The sequence below is a fragment of the Actinia tenebrosa genome, unplaced genomic scaffold (genome assembly GCF_029948245.1).
Source record: "Actinia tenebrosa isolate PJP-AT-01 unplaced genomic scaffold, QUT_ActTen_1.0 PGA_scaffold0__85_contigs__length_37466705, whole genome shotgun sequence".
NCBI lineage: Eukaryota > Metazoa > Cnidaria > Anthozoa > Actiniaria > Actiniidae > Actinia > Actinia tenebrosa.
Window position 1 is genome coordinate 2,854,559 of NW_028292569.1, and position 19,851 is coordinate 2,874,409.

Sequence of the window (19,851 nt, forward strand, 5' to 3'; positions counted from 1 at the left end):
GTTCGTTCGACCTGCATAAAAAGGTGGTGGGCTACATCCGCAAGTTTTACCCCCAAATGCTCATAGCCCCTGGTCTAGGCGAACTGCAGGATTCAGACGGCAAACGTATAAAGTGCTGGCAGAAAGGATATCAACGCGGTCAACCCGACTTAATGATCTTGAACGCGCACACACATTACTGTGGATTCTGCATAGAGCTGAAGACTCCAAAAGGCAATGGCAGGTTATCTGAGGATCAGCAACTGCTCTTACAGAGGTATGAAGAAAACGGCTATAAGGTGCTCGTAAGCAGCGACTACGATGTCATTTGCAGGGAGATCACTGCGTACGCTGAACACCTACGAATTCCCTGCAGGTGGTGTTGTAAGGGCTTTAAAACCTCGGAGACTTTGGCAACACACTTAAAGATATTTCATAGAATATATGGACAAGGATAAATTTAACGAGTTAAAGTTTATACAAACGCACTGGAGGGATTTGGTGGTGGGGGAGATTTACGAGATAAAGAATTATGTGGTCTTTGAAGACTTGGACCGCCTGCGCTTGGTCTTAAAGAATAAAAAAAGAACATACACCCTTTGGGCGCCCGATAGGATAAGGTACGCCATCGAAGGGCAGGACGTTACCCATGTTATGAGCCATGGTAAAAAGGATGGCAGGTGGGTATTTGACGTGGTTAATTGGGAGCCTGAGAGTCCTCTGCATTCGTAAGGACGTCTGCTAAAGTCCGCTGCTCCGCGGAGCACCAATGGGATCCTTCAAGAAATACCTTGCCGCAATGAAGGCAGGCGTATTTTTTACGTGGTTTTGGGGGCGTAATGCAATCAGCTGGTGGTTCGCACGTAATACAGTCCATATATTGAAAGGGTGATTAGGAATCGCCACAAAGTAGGCTAGCATATACCTTTAAAGGGGTTCTTATTTTTATTTATTATTATTCATTATCCTTAATAATAATAAATGAGAATAAGAATGGGGTTTGAGACTCTTTGCGCAAACCCCATTCTAAAAGGGTCTCAGAATGTTGAGTATAAGGTTGTTATATTGTTAAGGACGTTTATTTGTCGAGGCAGTTGAAGATATGTTCCTCTTCTCTGATGCAACCACAGCGGTCGCACTCTTGCCTCCAATACTCCCTTTTAGTCCACGGAACGCCTTCTGCGCGTTCGAAAGAGGGGTAAGTACGGACTATCTTCTTATGGTAATCTATGCGATTCCTTAAGTAATACTCTTTATGCGGGCAGCGACACATCAAATCCGCACATTGGTAGCAATCCACGCCTTCTAAGTCGTAGCTCCCAAAGAGAAATCGATAGTTGACTTCATGTGTTTTCCGATGCGTCTGTAAACGTTGACGACTGCTTAGTATCTTATTACAGAAACTACACTGTCTGCTTTGTTCACAGACGCCCCTTTTCAGGTGCTCGGAGGTGTTAGGAAATTCCTTATTACAGCCCTTGCAAAGCCCACAAATGCGTTTGTCTTGATGTTGTCGCATCTTTTGAACGGTGCTGAATTCTTTACCACAATCCTTACAAACTTTACTAATTGGTTTCTTTGTGCAAACGCCACGACGAACGTGGTATCGTAGTCTTTGCTTGGTGCTGAACACCTTTTTACACATTGAACAGTTCATTTATACTTAAGTGTACCTTAACCACAATATAACGTATTTTTTAACTTTATTGTTAACATTCTGCAGTGTCTTTTAAAACAGGTCTACGGGAGCATACAGCTGCGTTTAAAAGACACTTCATAATGTTAAAGATAAGGTTATCATATTGTTAAGTATGTCTGCGTGTGTCTTTTAAAAGACACCTAAGAACGTTAAGTATAAGGTTGTTAAATTGTTAAAGATGTATGAGTCATTTAAAAGATGTCTTAGAATGTTAAGTATAAGGTTGTTACATTGTTAAGTATGTTACTTCTAAGAAAAAAGATGCCTTAGAATGTTAAGTATAAGGTTGTTAAATTGTTAAGGATGCTGTTTAAAAGAAAAAAAGATGTCTTAGAATGTTAAGTATAAGGTTGTTATATTGTTAAGACTACTATTTTAAGAGATGTCTCAGAATAAGGTTTGTGTAAATCCCATTCTTAATGAAAACAGCACATCTTTAACAATATAACAACCTTATCTTTAACATTCTAAGGTGTCTTTTAGAAGTAACGTGCAAGACATCCTTAACAACCTTATCTTTAACATTCTGAAGTGTCTTTTAAATGACTCATGCACACATCTTTAACAATTTAACAACCTTATCTTTAACATTCTGAAGTGTCTTTTAAATGACTCATGCACACATCTTTAACAATTTAACAACCTTATCTTTAACATTCTGAAGTGTCTTTTAAATGACTCATGCACACATCTTTAACAATTTAACAACCTTATCTTTAACATTCTGAAGTGTCTTTTAAATGACTCATGCACACATCTTTAACAATTTAACAACCTTATCTTTAACATCCTAAGGCGTCTTTTAAATGACTCATGCACACATCTTTAACAATTTAACAACCTTATCTTTAACATCCTAAGGCGTCTTTTAAATGACTCATGCACACATCTTTAACAATTTAACAACCTTATCTTTAACATTCTGAAGTGTCTTTTAAACAGCTCTACAGCGGATATCGCATAAAGTCCTTAATGCTTTCTTTTGCCCAACCGGCCATCGTCAAAAGCGCACCAAACCTCTCCGCGCGCTTCAGGCTGCACATTTCATCGTACAATTCCTGCACGCGCTCCCGCAGCCGATCGATCTCCTCCCTTTGCATTTCTATGGTGTCTCTTTTATCTTTTGCGTCGGCGGCAATCCTTCTTACTGCTTCCACTGGGTCCATCGTATATATAATGGATCCGAACCATATTCCCTGCAATGCTCTGATAGTAGGACCCACCGGCTGCGGAAAGACCCAGTTCGTAGTGGAGCAGCTATTAGGACCCTTTAGATACCGCTTTGACTATATTGTGCTATTATGCCCCACCTACGTGAATAACCGCACCTGGGAAGGCATAGGAGTGAAAGATGACGACTTCTTCGTAGATATCTTAGACCCTAATGAGTTATCCAGCCATTTGAAGTTTTGGCACAAACAATTCCCTAAAGATACGCAGACACTACTCATACTGGATGACATTGCCTGCGGGGACGACGTAAAAAGACGCACCTCCGAGCTCGTTAAACTCGCCTTCAGCGGTAGACATGACAATATCAGCGTTTGGTTGCTTTCCCAGCAGCTTACCAGCGTCTCTAAGCCCTTCAGGGAAAACATAGGCTCCCTGGTCGTATTTTATACTCCGAGCCGTAGTGATCTGAAAACCATCTTAAGCGACTATGGGGGTGAGATATCCAAGGAACAGTTGCATGAATACATGCGGCATTTAAAGACGCACCAACATTCCAAGATGATCTTCTCTTTGAGGTTTCCGTATTCCATTAACATATATGGACATTGAGCAGCTCTTAGATGAAGTCCCCACGCAGCTAGATGAAAGTAACCTTAAGGAACAACTTAACGTCCTTGTGTCTTCGGGAAAGTGCAAAGAAATGATAGGCAAGGAACTTACCCATGAGCAGGTTAATAAGTTGTCAGAAGAGGAGGTTAAGAAGTTCCATAAGAGGTACGAGGCCGCCCTTGCAAGTAAGACCACGGACGCCGTAGCAGACTCCGCTATCCGACTTGCCACCAAATTGCTTGGACTTGCGCTGCCCATAGACGACGTGGAGCAACTACAGAAGGACATTAGCGAGGACTATGTCATCGCCCAAGAACTTAAGATAACCTGCGGCTGGTTGTCTTTGAAGTGCGGTAAGTTAATGGCAGTCGCCTCTGTGGCTTTGCACGTAGCTCAGCATGTCGACTTGAAGGAGGTACTAGGTTCCTTCGGAACATCTTGGAAGGACTTCAAGAAGGACAGAGAAGCCTTCCAGGCAGCACTTACTGAGGTACCTGATCAAGTCGCCTCAAGTACTTAGTCAAGTCATTCGTAAGTACTTAGTCAAGTCATTCGTAAGTACTTAGTCAAGTCATTCGTAAGTACTTAGTCAAGTCACCTCAAGTACTTAGTCAAGTCGCCTCAAGTACTTAGTCAAGTCGTCCTTAAGTCATTCTCAAGTACTTAGTCAAGTCGTTCTTAAGTCATTGTCAAGTACTTAGTCAAGTCATTGTCAAGTCATCCTTAAGTCATTCTCAAGTACTTATCAAGTCCTTCAAGTCCTTAGATATAAATGAGTGAACCAGGGTCGAAGGCAGAGCAGCCCGAGCAGAAGATTACCAAGGCTAAATCTCCAGGCAGAGTCGCTGCCGGAAAGAAGCTCGCGGAGATGAACAGGAAGAACAAAGCAAAGAAAGAGGAAAAGGTGGAAGAGAAAGAAGAGGAATCCTTTTGGAATCCCGGCTACGTCATTGGCGCGTTAGGAGTTGCTATAGCAGCAGGCAGCCTCTACTTACAATGGCGGGCTACGAAGCCAAAAGTAAAGTGGGAGGCCGCAACATATCACGCACCTGTGGAGGTTAGAAAAAGTAAGATCCCTGAAATGGAGTAACCTTCTCGCTTTGTAATATAATGTCAACCAAATTAATTGACGCCGTCCAAGAAGCTGCTATCACAACCTCCATCATCGCCGGTATTGGTTGGGTAGGTAAGAAAGTCCTAAAGGAGGACCTTACTGAGGACCCAAGTAAAAATCTGAGTAACTTTGCTAAGATGACCGCTGCCGTATGCGGGGCTATCATGCTAAGAAATTACCTACAGAAGGAAAAGTACCTGCCTAACATATAATGGTTAGCTTAGTCGCAGGTGGAGTTATTGCAGCTTTAGCATTTACAGGGGCTAATTATGGTGGTAGATATCTGGATAAATTAGTTAGCGGTGATAGAAACGCAGAATCTAACGCCGAAAGGAAGAGGCACGACTTAGCGCTGGAGAAATATCAGCGAGACGTGGCAGCTTGGAATGAAAAAAGACAAGCTTACAGGGATTGGTTGGATAAGAACTACCAAGACAAGATGCAGGCGGATAAGAACTTCGAAAACACAGACTACGCCTTTAAGCTCTATGCGCAGGCGCACCCCGACTTTAGAATGAGAAAGCCTCAGTTCAAGAATTACTACCAGCCTTCTAAGAAACAAAAAGACAATGAATTGGTCTTTGTAGGAGTCGCAGGGCTGGCGGGAGGCGTAGCTTTGGCGTATCTAATATAATGATCGTCTTTTTGGAAAGCGACAAGAATAACTTTACCACTTATTTGAATCCCCCCATTAAAGCCCATAAGGTTAGGCTGGTTAGTTGCTCTTTGTACAATTCTTGGCATAACCTGATTAGGGGCATAGTCACTGATCATACAGGAGGATCTAACTATCAAGCCGTATTGCTGCCCGATGGACATTATACACCAATCACACTGGCCAAGGAATTAGCAAAACACGGTTATACTCTCACCACAGGATTGCCGCATGAAATGACCCTCAAACATAATATGTCAAATTATTCAATGACTTTTGGAAAGTCTGACCCATTGGGATCTTTATTATGTGCCTCAGGCAAGACGATTACCAACACAGCCATACCTGTGAAATGGAAAGTCGCATCCTCTTACGAAGTCTATTGCGATTTAGTCCATAGTTACAACAATGGAGAAAAGTCTTCTCTTATGTCCAAATTCCTACCTAAGGGTAATCCATTTGACCTGGTAGAATACACTCCCATTTCTTTGAGCTATGATTTGTCTAATTTGGTAGAAAGCATAAACATCACCATTAAGGTGGACGGAAAGACGGTGGATTTTAACGGACGTAAGATCAATCTCGTTTTGGAATTCATATAATGGGCCGCGTAGAGGACAAACTCAAAAGGATTTACTATGGGCCTGAAGGCTATTGGAGAGGAGCATCAGCTATCAAGAAACTCGCGACCGCGGCCAGGGTATCAGATGAAACGGCTAAGAACTGGTTGAAAAAACAAACCATCTGGCAGGTTTATCTTCCCGTGCCGAAGTACATTCCCAGGCCCAGCTTTACCGTAAATACCCCTAATGAAGTTCATCAGGCCGATTTGCTTTTCTTACCGCACGACAAGGTGAGAAGAAAGACCTATAGGTACGCTTTGACCGTAGTTGATATCGCAAGCAGATATAAGGACGCCGAACCCATAACCAGCAAGGATTCTGGGGAAGTCGCAGAAGCCCTAGGTAGGATTTATAAGCGCGTTTTGAAATGGCCTAAGCTGCTGCAAGTGGATGCGGGGACAGAGTTTATGGGCGTGGTTACTAAGACCCTGAAAGACCACGACACTAAGATTAGGAGAGCCAAGGCAGAGTACCACAGGGGTCAGAGCATCGTCGAAAGATTCAATAAGACCCTGGCCGAGCGTCTCTTTGGATACCAGTATTGGAAAGAGCTGGAAGATCCCTCCAAACGCAACAGGGAATGGACTCAGAGGCTCCCCCAGGTCGTCGCGGCTTTGAACAACGAGGCGGCCAGGGCTACGGGAATGAAACCCAAGGATGCCATAAAAACGAAACACGTGGAGCACAAGTCCTACGTCAGAAGTTCGAGGGCGGTCGGACTGAAGGAAAAAAAGCTCCCCCGCAACATAGTGGTCAGATACCTCTATCAGCCGGGGGAACTCGAAGGTGGCAGTAAGAGAGCCACGGATCCTAACTGGTCTTTGGAAACGTATGAGATTTCGAAGTCCGTCACCAAGGAAGGGCAACCCGTGTTGTATTACCTAGATGGCCCAAGTCGCGGATTCGTCAAGGAAGAGCTGCTCATAGTCCCCAAAGACTCAGAGTAGCGCAGCACCGCGCGCCCGATTGCACTCTAGGCACGTTAACCTTACGTTGCCTCTGCAATGCCCGCGTTTGTTATTTATACGATCCACGGAGAACTGCTGATCGTCATTTGGGTCAAACCTCCATAGTAGAGGTATGTTACACTTGGCACACCGTGCCCCTTCCTTATAGACGTCGTCCGCGCATAGGTCGAACGTCATATTTTTTTCTTCGTCGTGTCTTTTGTAGCGAAGGAGTTTCTTAGCAATGTTCTCCTTTGCTATATCTTCTGGCGTTTTATCGTAACGCAATTGCGGACCCCAAGCCCTCCGCAACTGTTTGGCATGCTCCACACGGCTCACAGCGGTATGTATCAAATTACTCCAACATAACCGCTGGTCTATGATCCATAAGGTTTCTTTTATGGTAAGCCCTTGCGCGCTGTGGACTGTCATACAATATCCCAAACGCCAATCTGGATGGGAGGTTATTTTTTCAACCTTTCCCATAGGCACCCAGACTTTATCATGAGTTACCGCGTTTCGCAGTTGGACGTCGGTGCCCGGCACCCACACGTCTCTCTTCTGCATGCGGGTATCGTGGGGCTTGTAGCAAACGGGCACCAAATGGCCAGGGAATCTTTCGCGGTGTACGCTTAACAAATCTTTCTGTATTCGCGATTGTGCTGCGCGCTTGCTGCTCAACACCAAATCCTCTGGATGCCACGCGCAAAGGAAGTCCTCGTAAGACTTCGCTCGGATGCGTTTACGCAGCGTCTTGTTTTGCTCGGCATCACTGAGGCCCCGAAGTTCCGCCTTTAAGTTTCTTACTTGATCCTTGCTGCGGTAGTCGGCGTTGATTTCCTCTGCATGGTCTACCATTCCCCTCAACCACCTATGGGGCATTTCTCCGCAAATGGGAGGAGGTTGGCATGGATCTCCGGCAAATATAACTTGACACTTTCCGCGGAGGAAGTCTACGAATTCCTGCAAGATTTCTAATGGCACGGTGCAAATCTCATCCCATAATATCACCGACGGTATGTCGCGTATTGCTTCCGGCACCCACTTTTGACCATTCCAGCGAAAGAAGCTGTGGTACGTTTGCGCGTCGTAACCCATCTCCGTTAATTCTCGTTCCAGACGGTGCGTCGGCGTTAACACCTTCACGCGAGGAAATAATTCCAAAACCCTGGTGGTCTTACCGCTGCCTCCGGGCCCATAAAGGTACGAAAAGCGTTGGTAGGAAATGGGGTCCACAACGGACGGCAATGGCTCCACGGTGGGGACGGTGGCACCTTTTACGTGTTTCCCGTGGTATTCCACACGTTCTCTCCAGGCTTTTATCTCTTCATCTTTTATACGCCATTGACCACTTTCCGCGAGTTCATCGGCCGTGTAGAATTCCTGCATTTTTTCTAACACTTCGGGCTTCACATACAAAGAATCCGTGGCCACGCGCGGAACGTCCTCTTTGTCAAACCTCAACAGCATCGACAACAGATTAATATGCGCATACGCGAGCATGCTGGCGCGTAAATGGTAATATTGCGGGCGATGATCTTGGTAATAACACAACGCATTCCATTGTTGTTCCCCTTGGCCTTCTATGAAATAATTCCACTTCTCTACGGACACCATAGTTCCTTGCTCATGTGCACGTTTTACGAGGAAGCTCAACTCTCCGTCATCGGTTATCAAACGCCGCTGCATGTGCTTTTCTCCTTCTTTTGCGCCTTGGGTGAACTTTCCTATGACGATTCTGGCGGTGGGGTTATGCTCCGGAAGCCATTGCGTAAATGCAGAGTGACAAAGTATGGCTTCATGCGCTGCGTACGTGAGAAGCTCGCGCTCTTCGAGAAACTTCAGCAGGGGTATGGGAATCCATTCTTTCTCCTGCAGATGTTTCCCATACCACGCGTAAATTATTGGATGTAAGCCCTTTGCTAACTTCCACGTGGTCAACCGCACGAACCCCGTAGCTGGGGCGTCGTATTTACCTGGCAAAGACACACGAAAGAATTGTGAGTCTGGATGCCCGTAGCGGTCGTAATACTCCTTACAATCCCCGAGGCCTTTAAAACTGGCAGGGTAACAATGTTTCATGTCTAAGGAGACGTATTCGTTCTCGTCATACTCCATGTTCCACAGACCTCCATGACCATGCTCTACGCAGGCTTTGGCTATGTCGGCGAATTCCTTAGGCGTGGACTTCCATCCGTTCCTCTTCTTTGCGGCTAAGAAGTCCAAACTACGAGAGCTAAGGACCTCGTCTGAGAAGTCTTCCCCTAAGGTTTCACAAGCACTTTGAATGCGTTGGTGTTCTACTAGAGGCCTGTAAAGAGTACCATCCTGCGTCATAAACTGACTTCCTTCCGCGTCCATCAACCAAACGGAATTCTCGTGGACCAATTCTGCCAACGGCGACGCTTTATAAACTTTGGTTTCCTTCTTTTTGGGGAACCTAAGTTCTCGCCAAGCGTGTCCATTGTGTTGGTAGATGACAATAGGGGCACCTCTACCTCCATATTTTTTCGTCCCTTCGTAAATGCAACCGTCAGTGATGTCCTTCACGTGTATGCGGCGTTCTAAAGCCGTCTCTAACTTCTTGATGTTTTTGATGGTACCTCCGGTTTTATTAGTATCTCTTTCCCATTTCCTGATGACTTCACTTCTTTTTGGCGTAAGCTTACCGCCACGAGAGGAATCTTCAAAGAACTCTCTTACCAACTTCGCAACACAATTACCCGGATGTCGCATTGGTCGCAACTTCTTAACGTCTGGCTCCTTAATCTCGTACGCGCCGTAAATGACAACGGTAACCGGGTAAGCGACCTCATAGAAGAGCATGTCAATTCCCTCCAATGCCCCTGGTCGCGTGTGCTTATTCAAAACGAACAGATTCTGCTTACCAGACGCCCTGATGGGATTACGGCCCTTTTCTATCACCCACTCGCCGTCCAAATACTTCACGAACGTCAACTCCAAACGGTAGTCACCGTCCGGCATTCTGTCGATTATCCTTTCAGCCATCTCGTGATTCATAGTCTTGTCTGTCTTGCCCTCCATGAATGTAGCGAAGACAAAATCCGCATCTGAGTTATCCATCACCTGATTTCCCAGCCTGCGCACAGTTTCGTTTTGAATGTCGTTGACGGATGCCATGTATATCTAAAGAATATCTTTCCCTCCGTTTACGACCCCAACAGAGCAGCAGTTAGGAACCTTTCGCGCTGTCGGCCGATCGCGCAAGACCCCCTGTTCCGCGGGTTACCGACCCCCAAAAACCCCAGGGGGGGGTGGGTTTTTTCGACTTGTGATTTTTGGCATTGTCGGCGCTTCGCGAGTCCACCTAACTGCTGCTGAGTTTGGTGTTAAAGTGCTACTACGACGAAAATCGCTCAAACTTGGATTCAGCTGAAACTTCCTAAGAATACTCTTTAAAGGTCCAATAATCACTGTATGAAGTGTTTTCTCGATATTCAGGACGAAAGTATGATATTTTTACGATTATTTTTTGGAGTCTGTGACGTCATACACTCAACATCGAACATCGCTGCATACATTTCTTTGTAGTTTATGATCAAAATATCAGTAGTAAAGGGAGAAAGAAATACCCAAACACCCCAAAATATAAATTATAGTCACAAGTAATGTGAAATAAGCACATTAGCCACCCTTTGGGCTTCATAGGAATAAAATAAATTAAGGTTTTATATACAAAGAAATATATGTAGCAATGTTTGATGTTGAGTGTATGACGTCACAGACTCCAAAAAATAATCGTAAAAATATCATACTTTCGTCCTGAATATCGAGAAAACACTTCATACAGTGATTATTGGACCTTTAAAGAGTATTCTTAGGAAGTTTCAGCTGAATCCAAGTTTGAGCGATTTTCGTCGTAGTAGCACGCAGCATGCAGTGATGTTTGTAGTCGACGAAGCCATTTTAAGGATCTCCATTATTTGTGTTTTCGGTCTCGTAATTCTCTATCTCTCATCCCCTTTCGCCTTTCGCTCCGACAATCGTTTTTGAAATAGGTGTGTGGTGACCTATAAGCCTCGTTCGTATGTCGTCAAAGGCACAACAATATCTGATTTTGCAGGCACAGCTGTTTCACAATTTTACCTCAGTCCATTTTGTATTCCGCGTGTTGTCGTTAAAACGTTTAAATGTTTACAAGCAGTCCCAAAATGCACATTTTTGTTAATCAATTTTTTGGATTTCATTACGTGTTTTATTCTGATTGATATATCATGTTGTAAGTGCATCACTGCGGCTTGATTACATACATTTGGGTGCATCATTATAATAGACCCCTTTCGAATTCCAAATTACCGCTGTGTTTCTTGATTACAGACTCATTTGCACAGGGTTAGCCTCGCGTTTGTGCAGAATGTTCACGTGTTACAGTCAAGGTCCGTCGAGTTTTAAAGTGTTTGTATTGTTGAAGTTGTGCATTCTTTACTTTACTGTTGGTATTTGTGAATATTTAAACACTGATACAAGGCTAACCCTGTGCAAATGAGTCTGTAATCAAGGAACACAGCGGTAATTTGGAATTCGAAACTGGTCTATTGCTATTCCAAAAATCATACATAATCAGCCGTTCCTAGGAGTTTGAGAAGGCTTTGCATCGTGGGGCTGTTTAAGGGGACGCTTTGTTGCTTTTATGGTGTCTTTTTTGGCTTGTTGATCGAGAAAAGGGAAAGAAAAGTGATAGGAATTAAACCTCAATTGTCGTGTTAATTTTCAAATTTCTTTTGTTTCTCGGCTTGATGAATAAAATGGCAATGCAGCTGACCAAGAGAAAATGAACTAAAAGAAGGAATCCCCGTGCCTCATCATGTGCACACTTTGATGCTATTTTTAGAATCATTGATGCTATTTTTAACTCGTTACCATGCCCGCGCGATAATCATGCTTCCCTTATGCCTCGTTTTAGGACACGAAAAGCGCCATATTTCGCTAAGTCCACGACAAAAACACAGGCTTTGTTTACTTCAAGACTGGAAGCCGCCTACCCTCAAGAAAATCAACCAATCATGTTCTTCGCTCAAAATATCTCCAAGCTAAAATTAGCATCAAACTGTGCACATGATGGTTACAAGGCTATATAGGTAGGATTCCTTCTCTTAGTTCATATTCTCTTGAACTGACTGATAAATCGTTCCTTTAAACATAATAATGCAACACATTTCTACAACTCCAGAACGGCTAATAGGGGCCAGCTGATCTGAGAGAAAATGTTAGCCAATCAGAATCGAGAAAATTTGCAAAACTTAGGTGTCACTTTTTGTTCTTGAAATTGTTGATTTGCAGGCCACCAAATGAAAAAGAATAATGTTGATAATAAGTTATTGATAACAGTAATAATACGATAACTAATTAGTAGCAAATTTTTTAATTTTTATCGGCTATGGTAGGACAGGTTCTCATTTTTCACTCGTCAGTTTTCACAGGTCAAGGACACCTCAGTTTTGCAGTGACGTCATTTTACGTCATTATTTTAGATCAGCTGAAGAAAAATGAACTGGCAAGCGGTACCGAATGTACCGCGATCCTCATGCATTATGGGTATTGTAAACTTGTTCTCTAAAGGCGATTAAATGATTTGTATTGTTATGTGCGTTTTTTCCCACTCCTGTCTCACTGAGAGGTGATTTTTGCATTTAACGGCTTTTAATAAAGTCCCCTGAAAGTGAGAATAAAAAAGTTGTTGTCAGTGTCGTTGGTATGCGGATTTGTTTATTAGCGCATGCACTCTAACCACTGACCTAAGGGCGCCATGTTTAAAGAAGTTAGGTTTAAAGCGGGCAACCAAGTCAAAACAAAACACTAAAATATCGCTATAAAAGCTATATTACTTACCAAGAATCATTAGCATTATCAGGAAACTTAGAACCAAATCTCCGTCCTCTGTTTGAAGCCTCTTTAGCTCCTTTCTTCGCCCACTCGCGAGTCTTTTCATACCGTTCATCGTCACTCAAGGACTTTCTCTACACAGAAGAACAATGGAGATATTGTATGGTGAGTATTTAGTTTTAAAGAAGGACAAATTTATTAAAATTTAGGATCTGATAAAGAAAATAATGTTCAATGATGCTGAAGGGTTAGACCAACTTATTATATATTTTCAAGGTTTATTCAAATCAGTAAAATTTAGCAATACAAGTACTTGATACTCTCTTGACCTATTATCTTGTTTCACTATGAAAACAGTCTTTATTATTTTATTTATATTTTTATATTTTTATTATTATTAATTTGTTATTATTACAAACCCTTGGTTTCTCTCTAGTATTCCTTCTTCTGTTGTCGTATTCCTCGTCTGAATCCTCCTGGAAATGATTACATAAACAATCTGTCCAAACTCTCCAAGTTATAAAGTAATGAAAGAGTTGTTGTGTGTTTTTGAAATATTATACATCTATACATAATCATCAGAATCTGTATAATCCTATATATAATATCTAATTTTATCTAATATAGTCTCATATTATTTGTGATAGAAGTTTTTACCTTTTTCTTTCGGGGTTTCGTTTGCTCCTCCTCGCTCGATTCATCCTGATGAAGAAATTTAGAGTATCAAAATAGGCCAGCGGTGTGTGGGGAAGGGAGGGGGGGGGGGGGGGGGGGGGGGGGAATCTGGGAGGAAAACTCATAGTTCATCCAGTATTCAAATTTCTGATATGCAATAAGGGAGTGTAGACTAACCTTCCCCCACTTCCCCCAACTACAACTACACTGGTAAACAGACCAACGTTTACGTTTTTGTATTTCTTACTGTGTTTTTTCTCTCTTACGCTCATCTTCCTCACTCATTCGCCCTGAATCGGCTACGTTCAGTACCAGTTAAAGGGAATCAACCGACTTTATTCGTTTGTTATCCTTGGAACTCTGAACCGAAAATTTAACTCAAGACAGGAGAATTTGCGGGCTGAAACTTCAGTAAGAAATAAGAATAAGAAATAATAATCTTATTTCTTACTGGTGGGGGAAAAAATCCTAAAAACGGGCTAAATGCAAAAATAACCAAACAGAGCGAAAGAAGTGCTATTTATCAATTATCAAGTGAAATTTCAAGGCTTGATTTCGCGTTTCGATGATTTTATTGAAATTTTTGAAGAATCCCCATACATTTCCTTTTAACATGACACCACAGAAACCAAGCTTGGGCTACCTGTGGCTGAAATGGAAGGATTTTCTTTGGAAGGCTGCGCGAGTACGGTTAGCGCACATAAATAGTATAATAATAATGTTATTAATTATTATTAATAATGTTTATTGCTTATTTTTTTCTCACGCTCTTCCTCGCTTGATTTGCACGCCAACAAGAAATTAAATAACCCAAACTTGATTGCGGATTATAAATACCTAATAAATACCCGATAATGATTTTCATTTTAAATACCTTTCGAGGTTTCTCTTTAGGTTTTTTCTTGCGTTTTTCTTCGTCGCTCGAGTCATCCTGAAAACAAACAACCGCAATATTTTTTTGTTTACTTCACGGCACTGATGTGTTTAAGTTCTGATAGTTTTGGCGAGTTTTCAGATTTCATAGTTTTTCATTTTGAATACCTTTCGATATTTCTTTTTCTTCTCTCTTCTGTCATCTTCACTTGAATCGCTCGAGTCATCCTGAAAACAAACAACCGCAATATTATTTTTCGTTTACCTCACGGCACTGATGTGTTTAAGTTCTGATAATTTTGGCGAGTTTTCAGAGCCTAAAGAAATCGAGTCTGCAAACAGGCTACTAATCTTTATCTATTTGTTGGCACCTTTCGATACTTCTTTTTCTTCTCTCTCTTGTCATCTTCACTTGAATCGTCCTGAATACGAAAAAAAATTAGAATGCTTAATTGAATAATTAACAGCTATTTCAAAAAATACGGCTTTGTCAGTTGGTGATGTGAATCTGAAATCTCGTCATAAGAATCAAAACTAATCAAAAATCAGACAACCGCAATATTTTTTTTCGTTTACCTCATGGCACTGATGTGTTTATGTTCTGATAGTTTTGGCGAGTTTTCAGATTTCAAAGTTTTTCATTTTAAATACCTTTCGAGGTTTCTCTTTAGGTTTTTTCTTGCGTTTTTCTTCGTCGCTCGAGTCATCCTGAAAACAAACAACGCCAATATTTTTTTTCGTTTACCTCACGGCACTGATACGTTTAAGTTCTGATAATTTTGGCGAGTTTTCAGAGCCTAAAGAAATCGAGTCTAAGCAGGCTACTAATTTTTATCTATTTGTTGGTACCTTTCGATACTTCTTTTTCTTCTCTCTTCTGTCATCTTCGCTTGAATCGTCCTGAATATCAAAAACAAAGTAATGCTTAATTGAGTGGTATACACCTATTTAATAAAAATACTTTGTCCGTTGGCGATGTAAATCTGAAATCTCGTCATAAAAATCAAAAATAATCTTAGCCAGACAGACAATTTTCAGAGCAGGTCGTCGCTCAAACCTGGTATATTTAGACATTAGAATGATCTTACTTGGCCCGTGCAACAAAAGTTGTAAAACCTTTGCAGTTAACGGTCACGTGCCTGTACTGGAGGGTAAAATTTATGTTTTTAAATTAAATTGGTGATTCTTTTTAGGCACTGAAAAGAACTGGACGAAAAGAAATGTATCCAGTGTGTTACTAGTGCAGTTTTATTACGATCTCTTAAAAAAGGTTGTAGAAAGTCTGTTTGCTCTCCAGTAAATTTCAGCCATGGGAATCAAAATGTTCATTCATTTGCTCTAAGTGAATTAATCAGCACGTGATTGTTTATCTGCAAAGGGCCTATTAGTGACTAACAGTCAAAGTAAAACGAAGGAAAACAAAGGGCAAAACAAAAGAATTTCAATATCTTGAGAATGGGAAACCTAATGTAATGTCCTTCCAATTAAGCTTCATTCTGTCGTGCTGCATGGGGTCTATAGGTGTATCAGGCCTCCTGTGTGTCGTTCTGCATGCCTGCGTGCCACTGTAATGTGTCTTTGAATGTATATCTAAGGTAAACATGATGAGCCATCTCTTTATTTAATCGACTGTCATTCTGTAACCATGCTATTTTCAATTTTAGTTAACTCAAGTTTTTCACCCTGTATTTTTCTGATTTCTTCTTTGGCTTCTGAAGAGGATCTTCTTCAACCTGTCGATAATGATGATAATGTTAATGATAACAATGATGATGGATGGTGATAGCGATGGTGTTGATGCTGGTGATAATGATGACGATGGTGATGGGGGTGGTGATCAAAGGAGTCAATAATGTAGCTCCTTGATGATGATATTGACGGTGATGAAGCTGCTACTGCTGCTGATGACGGTGATTAGGATGAGGATGATGACGTTAATAAGAATGATCATTGGTGATGATGGGGATAATGACGTTGATCATGATAGTGATGATGAGGGTAGCTAATGCTACTGCGGCAGATGATGGTAATGAGGATGACAATAGTGACATTAATGAGAATGATGATAAAGAGGATGATGGTGATGATCCTGACAACGATGATAGTAATGTTGTTGCTGCTGCTGATGCTAGTGGTGCGATAACAATGATGATGAAAGCCATGGTGCTGCTGATGTTGATGATTATAGTTAATATCAACGAGTGAAATAACATACCTTCTTTGGCTTCTGCTCACGCATTACCATCGCTCCACGGTTGTCATAAGAATCGCGATGGTCTTCTCTCTCGTAGTCACGGACATGCCTGCGGCTGAAAAATAGACCAACAAAGCTTAGCCATCATGGAAGAAAAATTGATAAACCATCGAGTTGATTTTTCGTGGCTTAGCTGACGTCTCTTCCGTCCGTCCGTCCGTCCGTACGTCCGTGTACACAATATACTTTCGCAGAACAATATACTTCATATAGAAACATTCGGTTCAAATTCTCGTTCCACACCCCCTTCCCCCTTGATAAAATCAACGGGATGCCATGACTCAAAATATGTTTTATAATTTCGATTCGAACATTCCAGGGAGTTGGAGGACGCAACACTGCAGACGATGACGTCAAGCGCGTTCAAATCGACTTGCTTGATTTCACTTCTTAAATTACAAACAAACACAACATTCCATCAATGAGCTTTTAATAGGCGCAAACGTTAGAATTTAGCCTGCTTGCAACGGTCTTTTGCCGGTCCTTCTGCCGCTCATATCTACAGAGGGGAAGAAAAACAACCTCTGCTTGCAGGGTATTTATAGAGTTCAGGGTTAATACCAATTTTTTTTTAAACTTTTTTTTTTTTTTTACCACTTACTGTTTGAAAAACCGCCATACTATGCAAATAATCACAATACAGAGGACAATAACGACCACAAACAAAATTACGATGACAACCACTGTGGAAAGAACGATGGAAATTAAAAATGGCTACTAATAATAATATAATAAATAATTTATTAAATTTCTATAGCGCTATATTTATTAACTCTATAGCGCTTAACAACTAGGAAGAAAAAAATAAATATATACAAATAAGATTTCAATATAAAAAAAACTAAGAAGGTAAAAAATTATAAACTGTATTAATTATATAATAATAAAATTATAATTATAAAAAATAATGTTATATAAAAAATATATAAAAAATATGTTCAGTCCATTTGTAAAACTTAACATATGCAACAATCACTAAAAATCTAAATTAGAAATATTACAAATTTAAAATTTAAGATAGAAATATTACAAATTGTAAGCATCGCGGAACAGAAATGTTTTTAAGAGTTTTTTAAAGTGATCAAAATTAGTACATTAGTACATTAGTTTTAATTTCTCTTGGTAAAGTGTTCCATAGACTGGATTATGCATTATTCCGACAGTAATTTCCCCACCCACCCCGCCCTACCCAAAAATATACATGCAATACAAATATGAATATTGATTGAGAATTTTGTATTGAGATTTTTGAGAAGAAAAGAAAACTTACCCACGGCGGTTTCCAATTCCACTGCAGATACTGCAATCACAAAATAACCCAAAACAAAATCAGTTCGAATTGTTTGACATTGTTTTTAGTTCCAACATATCCTCATCTGGTGCTAAATTTACTCGATCTTTTAGTCCTATGATTTTCTATATAGCTTGAATCTCGTTAGCCTGAGTTCCAAAAGTTGTCTAATAATAAAATATGAAGAAAAATAATAAAACGTATTTAAGTCTCGAATCTTGTAGCTCGGAACAAGCGCTTTGCTAATTCGTGGAGGCTGAAGGATCGGTGTCAGTTGTTATTGATCATAATCAGTGTTATGCTAAGTGTTGTTCTAAGTGTTGTTTAGTGTGATACTGAAGATGTTTCTTTGTGCGGTTAAGTGTATATATGTGTGATATACAATATAATATATGTGCTTTAAACACATAAATGAGTATGAAAATAATGAATTAGTACTAATAGTAGAGTGACCACAGTAAATCCATGAAACTTTAGTAATACTAAATAGCACAATTTCATGCAAATTCCATTGTTTTCTATTGTTTTTGTACTATTTTGTACTATTTAGTAATTAGTGTTTCACGGATTACTTGTTTGCACTCTACTATATAACGAAAAATAATTTGTCTCTGATTATTTGATTTTATTTCTCCAACTTTATATCTTCAACTTTTAAGTTGAAAATTAGTGACTAAAGTGAATGAGATTGATTAAAGAAATACACACTATCTACATCTTAAATTAAACTCTCGTAATCTACCTAGCCTCTAAGTTTTCATCGCAAATTCTTTTCTCAAACATCAAAGAATCACTTTCATCAACATTCAACAAATATAAACCTATCGTCATAGTTGAATACCTAATAGACTCTTTCAAAACGTTAATCGTTCTATCAGTAACAATAAACTTTGTAAATACCTTCTTTGGGTTGAAGCAGGAATAGAAAAATGCTTAGAAGTAATACGCTGTAAAAATCCATAGCTTTCTTTTAGATTTTCGCGAGAAAAGTTTTGTTTGTCAAGTGAAGCAGTCTGATTTTCAAATGATCAGTGAGTAAGTCAAGCGATACGTAACTCAGTGAACCCATAGGCTATGATTTTATTCATTGATGTAATGACGAATACCTGACGAAGCTACTAGAATCATACCAAGAGCAAAAGAATTCATGCCGAGCTTAAGAAATTTAAATTTAACTTAATCCTACAATATTTAACGTACGTTACTGACGTGAGTAAAGGAATTAATACATATATAGGTAACATGCTCTTTTAATACTATATTGAAAATTAATCAAGAGATAAATGATATTGTATTAACCGTTTTTTTATAGTCTCGATCCGATTACCTAGGTTTCTCACGAGATTGTTTTGACTGATTTTTGTAAAACATTAAATGTTCGAAAGTTTTCAAATGTTTTGCATAATTCTAAGCGTGAACAATCACGACAAAAGAAAGCGTTTCGTTCTCTACATGAAATAGTCCCTTTCAAAGTTGTTTGTGCCATCTTGAAACGTAGCCTTGCCTTTGCATCAAAGGAGACGAACGGTGAGCTTGCAATGATAGACACCGTTTTTTAAACAGCTTGGACAATTATTCACATGTCTCTATCATTCAAGCTCACCGTTCGTCTCGCTTCGACGCAAATGCACGGCTACCTTTTAAGATGGCGCAGGAAACGGAAGAAAACTATTGTTTGGGACTAAACTAAAGGACCTAAAGATAAGAGACTAGAAAAATATAGTACCGCAAATTAATCGCGGTATTATTTAAAGTGTCTAGTTGATCACTCAACCAAATTAACCTTTGCTTTCTTTTTTGTTTTTTGTTTAGTTTGTGTGTGTGTGTTTCGTTTTATAATAAATTTTCTTTTAGATTTTATCTTTTATTGTTGCACATATAGTTATTTATTTTTTCGTTTTGTAATTCATCCACCCCCCCACCCCCACAACCCGCTTTTTGTTTTATCTGCATATTTTGTAAATAGCATTGAGATGTAAAGGAATGCTCTTTTTATGATGAACTGAAAGATGAAAGATACGCATATTTTCTCGTATATTTATTCTTTGTAGGTTACCCATTAGGGCTTTATATTACCTTTGGCCCCATTTTCATATTAGTACTCTAAGTTCGTCC

The 19,851-nt window shown here is 40.4% G+C and overlaps 1 protein-coding gene across 7 annotated transcripts; it reads right to left on the reverse strand.

Annotated features, from left to right (window-relative positions):
- Positions 1-10,992: 10,992 nt before the first annotated feature.
- On the reverse strand, positions 10,993-18,791 carry LOC148913251 (uncharacterized). 7 transcript variants are annotated; one of them, XM_089026194.1, is made up of 14 exons: positions 18,637-18,788; positions 17,716-17,745; positions 17,047-17,128; positions 16,407-16,500; positions 15,874-15,924; positions 15,041-15,091; positions 14,843-14,899; positions 14,563-14,613; positions 14,360-14,419; positions 14,193-14,249; positions 13,301-13,345; positions 13,063-13,119; positions 12,650-12,777; positions 10,993-12,473 (listed from the first exon to the last, which is right to left on the reverse strand). In XM_089026194.1, exons 1-14 carry the CDS (start codon positions 18,695-18,697, stop codon positions 12,461-12,463), a joined length of 837 nt encoding a protein of 278 aa, XP_088882320.1. In that variant the 5' UTR covers positions 18,698-18,788; the 3' UTR covers positions 10,993-12,460. The 7 variants fall into 7 exon arrangements, with proteins under 7 accessions (XP_088882320.1, XP_088882321.1, XP_088882322.1 ...); XM_089026195.1 differs by lacking the exon at positions 14,843-14,899 and having other exon boundaries at positions 18,637-18,789; XM_089026196.1 differs by lacking the exon at positions 14,360-14,419 and having other exon boundaries at positions 18,637-18,789.
- Between the last annotated feature and the right edge of the window lie 1,060 nt (positions 18,792-19,851).